Source organism: Odontomachus brunneus, unplaced genomic scaffold, assembly GCF_010583005.1.
Source record: "Odontomachus brunneus isolate Ranch 3 - 2012 unplaced genomic scaffold, Obru_v1 Obru_scaffold_001, whole genome shotgun sequence".
Taxonomy (NCBI): Eukaryota; Metazoa; Arthropoda; class Insecta; order Hymenoptera; family Formicidae; genus Odontomachus; species Odontomachus brunneus.
The window spans coordinates 7465916-7472516 of record NW_022639451.1 but is presented as its reverse complement, the minus strand read 5'-3'; the positions used below and the strand labels follow the sequence as shown (position 1 = coordinate 7472516).

Sequence of the window (6601 nt, the reverse complement as noted above, 5' to 3'; positions counted from 1 at the left end):
ATATATATATATATATATATATATATATATATATATATATATATATGTATTGTAGTAAAGCAGTAACGATATAATTGCTTCCAAATTTTTAACCAAAAAAATAAAATATTAAACATAAATATTTAACATAAAATAATTAGAATAAATATTAAATTAGTTTAAAAAATACAAGGTATGAAACAATTTAAATTAATCATGAGAAATTTTATGCTCATCATTTAATAAAATTTTAATAAAATATGTAGATTATTTAAATTATTTAAATATTTAAATTTAAATATTATTTAAATTATTTTGACAGACAGAGTAAATGTTACTTTCTAAATATACTTATTGACATTTGATTTAAATGAAATATTGCTGATGAGTTTATTATATTCTAATCTATTAAGCATAAAACGTTTTTTCTTTTTATCTTAGGAATTATCTTAGGAATTATCTGATGTCCAAGATATCTTGGAGTGTGCCTAAAAACTTCTTTAATATATCCAAGATGATTCTAAGTTGTTATATTATCTGGGAAATACAATCGTTTATAGTTAAGTTAGGCATATAATTGATTAATTTTTTTATATGTACAAGTTATTTGCTAATATATTGTATTTATTAATAAATATGTTATGATAATGTTATATGATGCGTATGCTCGCGACGAATGACTATCACGCTCGCGAGTCCCGTGCGTACCTAAGTATACGTGACACAAGTCAAAGACTAGAAGTCTTTTTACGCTGGTCGCGACGTACGCTGGGTGATCCAATTTTAGGTCAGAGAACCGAATCATTTTAACTGGGATTACGAGCGAAGAGGTCCATTTAAGGGTGATGGTTCAACGGAAGATAATTAAGCTTTTCTCTACGAGATTATTATATATATATATATATATATATATATATATATATATATATATATATATATATATTATATATTATATATATTTAATCTCGCGGAGTAAAGCCTAATTATCTTCCGTTAAACCATCACCTTTAATATATACAGGGTGTCCCATTTTAAAATGTGCACTCTGATAATTCTTCAGCCAAGTATATTTAGCAAAAATGTGCTTCAGACTAAAGTTATATGGTCCGATGAAAGACATAAGAAGGTTCCATTGGTTTGACCTTACGTGGCGCCGCCAATGTTAGGTCGAGGTTAACTTTATTTTTTTAAATATAAACATATATTTTTTATTGCGGAATTTTATTTTATGTAAAGAAACTAACAACTTTTGTTTGAAAACATTTTTAATACGACCTTTATTTCCTAATATATTTACGGAAATATCTACAAAATTATTGGTTTCAATAATTTTTTATTCGAATTCTATCAACTTTACCGAAAAATAGCGCGAGATAAAAATTGTTTATTTTTTCCTTATAGAGCTCTGAGAATTTTTTCAAAATTTTTTAATTAACTTTTTAGTATTTCAAGAAAATGCAAGAAATCGCAGTACTAAAAAGTTAATTAAAAAATTCTGGAAAAATTTTTCAGAGTTTTACGAGATAAAAATATTCTATTTTTATCTCTTGCTATTTTTCAGTAAAGTTGATAGAATTCGAGTAAAAAATTATTGAAATCAATAATTTTGTAGATATTTCCGTAAATATCTTAGAAAATAGAGGTCGTATAAAAAATGTTCTCAAACAAAAGTTGTTTATTTCTGTACGTAGAATAAAATTCTGTAATAAAAAATATATATTTCTATTTAAAAAAACAAAGTTGACCTCGAGCTGACGTTGGCGGCGCCACGCAAGATCAAACCAATAATATCTTCTTATGTCCTCCAACGAACCATATAACTTTTATTTGAAACATTTTTGCTAAATATGCTTGGCTGAAGAATTATCAGAGTGCATCTTTTAAAATGGGACATCCTGTATATATAAAAAAACAAAATTACTTTTTCAAAAAAAGTAAAAAAAGAAATCAAGTGCACGCGCGTTAGCATTATATAACAAAAATCTACTACTAAAACATAAATTATACAAAAGAAAATGTTGCTATAAAAAATTCCTACAAAAGGCATGATATCAAATATTCACGCCAAATGAGAATAATTTACAAAAAAAAGATCGTTATTAAATAAATTACAACAAAAGCTCAGCTGAAAGATATTTAAAACAATATTATTAAAACAACAAATTATTCAGCAATTAAACAACCAATTAAACAACAAAACAATTATTCAGATCAATTGTATTCTCGCAAATACTCTATTGAAAAATACAAGACAATTTTATACTCTCTACAAAAATAGAGTAAAGGTACCAAAAGCGACATACCACTTTGTTTATGTCTTAATGTAAAGCTCAAAATATAAATGTAAATATATATACATGTAGTTGGAAGTACCCCCTATTAGATAATATCATATTTTTACTGAAATTGTTTCTAGATTTAAAACAAAAAAATGTTTTTGTAAAACGCACGAAAATAGAATTCAAAGAAAATAGGTGCCAAAAGCGACATACCTAATGAAACATGTTGCATATGATAATATTTGATAATAAACAGTTCATTAATGCGTTTAATAGTTTAAGTAATGTTTATTTATTCATTTATTCAAAATATAATGTTATTTAGGTAATTATGTAGAATAAGGACTTTTCCGAATTTTGATATTTTTTTGCTGCAAACTTGATAAATATCTTTGTTGTTATTCCAACGGTGATAATCAAATGGGGGAGCCTAAAAAATATGTAAACTATCTATGTTTTTAACTATTTTTTCTAACATATATGCCTGTACGTAGAATATCGTATCCCTTAAGGTTTAAGACTGAAATTGCAACAAAGTACTGAAAAGATTAGAACATTTATTTATTAATAACAAACACTACTTTATTGGTAATATAAAAAAATAATTTTTACAAAAATAAACATTGAATTCAATTAAATATTAGGAAAAAGGGCTAATTCGAGTTCAAGCACAGGATTAATAGTGCTACGTACCATATGGGTAAAACCTTCCTTGTGTTAGGAAATAGAGCAATATTTATTGAACATGAATACTCAATAAATAATCAAACGTTTCGGCTCAATCATGAACTCTCTTTAGTGATATAAAAAAACTCAAGGTTTACAAAACAAACGTATTACAAGTAAAAGAATTAAAGACCTTAATAAAATGACATGAATGTTATTCGCAGTATTATAGCTGACAAGACCGTTATCCGACCGTTATCCGACTAATATTAAGAAGTTCAAATTAATAGTAGCAAGTAGCCGGCTAGGGACAGGCACCTTTTTTATTTTTTACCATATTTCAATAATAACAACATGGTTATATGGCGGTCGCTTATAGTTTCCGAGATATTAATAAAAAAGATGCCTGTCTCTAGCCGTGTAACTGGGGCTACGCCCCCCAAACCCCCCGCGGCGGGAGGGGGCCAAGTCTGTTGTACTTAAACTAAAGAGTGAGAATTTCTCACAAAAGTGAAAGGAAAAGTGTGTATTTTATAGAACTGTCTTGAAAAATTACGTTACATTCATACAACTTTTTTTGTTAATAACTTTTTAACAAACAACGAGCGACGGCTAAAACCTTCAGATTTTTTTAAATCATTGCGCTCGATAACGAAACCGCGGTGACAAATGAAAGAGGCATAATTCATGATATAATATTATTAATAAAATTAGGAATTATTAATATAATTACACGAAGTCCGCATAGAACGTAACAATAACGTTAACAACAACGTCAACAAAATATTTCGACTCATGTTTTTAAAATATTCCAAAAATATTTGAAAAGAGCAATGTTATATTAATTAATATTTGTAAAATAGTTATAAAACATTATTTAAAAACGATTAAAAATTATATATACATCAAGAAAATACTTCAAGAAAATACAAGAAAATGTAGTACTAAAAAGTTAATAAAAAATTCGGAAAAAATTCTTAGAGCCCGATGAGAAGAAAATAAGCAATTTTTATCTCTTGCCATTTTTCGGCAGAGTTGATAGAATTCGAGTAAAAATTTATTAAAACCAATAATTTTGTAGATATTTCTGTAAATATCTTAAAAAATAGCGGTCGTATGAAAAAAATTTTCAAACAAAAGCTGTTTGCTTCTTTACGTAGAATAAAATCCGTAATAAAAAATACATATTTTTATTTAAAAAAGCAAAGTTGACGTTGACCTGATCTTGGCGGCGCCATCCAAGGTCAAATCAATGATACCATCTTATGTACACCTCGAAACCATACAACTTTTCTTTGAAACGTTTTTTTCTAAAATGCTCTGTTTCCGAAATAAAAGGGGTGTACGGGTGGTCTCAGATACTTTGTATATATAACTCATATATAGTTTTACACAACTATATAGCATTTAATATTCCTACTTGTTTGACTGTGGTTTGTATGTCATTAAAATAATATATTTATATGTAAATTATCATTTTTTAAATATTCTATTATTTCGAAGAAAACCATGTTATTGAATGAAAAAGTATTATCATTTAAAATAGAATTTTTCAAAAGTTTTTGAGATTTTGATAATTTTAGATTTTAATTTTAAGTAATTTGTCTTAAACTATTTACATTAATCTTAATCTGTTTGCATTAATCATAATAATATTTCGTTAAAAGTCTAAAAGCAATAATGAAACTAGTTTGCTAATATACTTTGTCAATATTCGTTACATATCTAATGTTGTTTCGTCATTTCAATGTTTACTAGTAAATATATTATAATGTTCTGTGAATACTATAAGAATATATTATATAAGCACAAGTCCAAAGAACGTTCTTAGAGCCTTTGAGATCACTTCATGCCGCTCGATCGTTAAATTAACGAACACTTAGCGTGATCAGAACATGGATGAGTGACCACTTTGGATAAAAAAGACATTTTTTAGCGGTTAGGTTCACTTAAAGTAACCTTTATAGTATACTATAAAAATAAAATTTTGTTCGAAATCACAACAAGTTTACTAAAGTAACTTCCTTGGTAAACTTTGTAGTTTATTTTGAGTTTTTCAAATTATTATCATATTTGTTATCATATAGATAGAAAGAATTAAGATACTTGCGCTAAGATATTTGTTTCCGTTTTAGTTTCAGATGGAGAATCAAGGTTACGAGGAGGAGCAATCGCGCGTAGAAGAAAAGCAGTCCACATCCGAGTCTCATTACTGCGATCGAAAGCTTCACATGGACACGGTCGACGGTGATTCTTTATTCACCAAAATCACGACGCATCCCGAGAGTCACGTGTACGAAGACATCTCCACCACGGAGAGTTCTTTCAAAATTTCCGAGCGAGCATCCTTTCCTGACGAGACTCAGAACATCCGAGAAACTCAGAATTGCCGATCGACCGATTTCACCAAGCAAGCTTGGACTAACGAAACATCAATCACGTCTCCCGTGATCGAAAAATCTTTCCAACAGAATTCGACGTTATCTTCCTCAACTGGAATTAGTGCAAATCGCGACAGCGTGAACTCCTTCGAGCGAGCGGTGTCCAGAACAATCGGAGATGACACCGAGATATCCTGCAGAAATCGTTGTGATCTCTCAGGAAACCTGCACAAGAACGTTGAAGCGAACGTATCCTCGTTATCTCGGCAAAACGAAAATTCGTCACGAGAGACAACAGAGCAACCCGATCGCAGACCAAATCGCAGGCGCAAGAAAAAGGATTGCAAACAGTGCAAGAGCAAATTGGCTAATACGAATTCTTGTGAGAAGCTTGATGAGTTGGCCGCTAGTAAGGACACGATCTTGAGAGAGAACAAAAGCAATCATCGGGACAAAGATCCAGACGCGCCTAATTTCCTGTTTCGTGATTCAATCCTGAGATCGCAAAACATCAAGATTTATCCGATTTTGAATAGGACGAGTCTACGAGATCTTGGTACCAGAAGAAGCTGCTCTGTTCCCATGTGTGAGAATGGGCCGCGTTTGACAGAAGGTGCGGTCAATCTTTTGGCAAATGCGCGAAACAATAAAATGCTGGACCAAACGGGAAGTAATCAAAATAAGTTGCTAGACGTTCCAAACAACGAAACCGATATGAGGGTTAATTCGATCTACTCGCAGGGTCGCTGGTACGGCAAGGACATGCCAATCTTTTACACTAATCTCAAGGATCAAAATCCTTTTCAGGTAAGATGTTCGTTCGTCTTAGATAAACTCTTATTTCTTTATCTGCTTCTTTTTTATGATTAAAAGTAAAAATATTCATTAATTTTAATTCTAATTTGTCTATTAAATTTAAATTATTATTAAATTAATTACATTCTTATATCCTGAATCATTTATCTAATTCATTTATTCCATATTTTCTTTACTCTTCAGTCACTATTTTTTTTCGATAATTGTATAAAAATATTAGTTCTAGATTTTACATCTTTAGTTGGAAATATGAATATAGAAAAAATACATAAAAATATTTAAAATATATAAAATATATAAAAATATTTAAATTCACATAAAAATAATAGGAAGAGATAGGGATAAATTAAAAGATAGAAAATTTTCAGAGAAAATCTGAATATACTATATTATTATAAAGAGTATAAAATACTCTCTCTCTCTCTCTCTCTCTCTCTCTATATATATATATATATATATATATATATATATATATATATA

At 29.0% G+C, this 6601-nt stretch overlaps 1 protein-coding gene across 3 annotated transcripts in view; it reads left to right on the top strand.

Moving 5' to 3' along the window:
• LOC116847065 overlaps window positions 1-6601 on the top strand; it is a 122599-nt gene that overhangs the window by 60705 nt on the left and 55293 nt on the right. For all 3 annotated transcript variants that reach the window (XR_004378667.1, XM_032821817.1, XM_032821695.1), the window contains exon 2: window positions 5060-5525. Coding sequence is in view for 2 of the 3 variants with exons in the window: in XM_032821817.1 (XP_032677708.1) it covers window positions 5066-5525 (460 nt within the window). In the remaining variant the exon portion in view is untranslated. The remainder of the gene's footprint in view (window positions 1-5059; window positions 5526-6601) is intronic.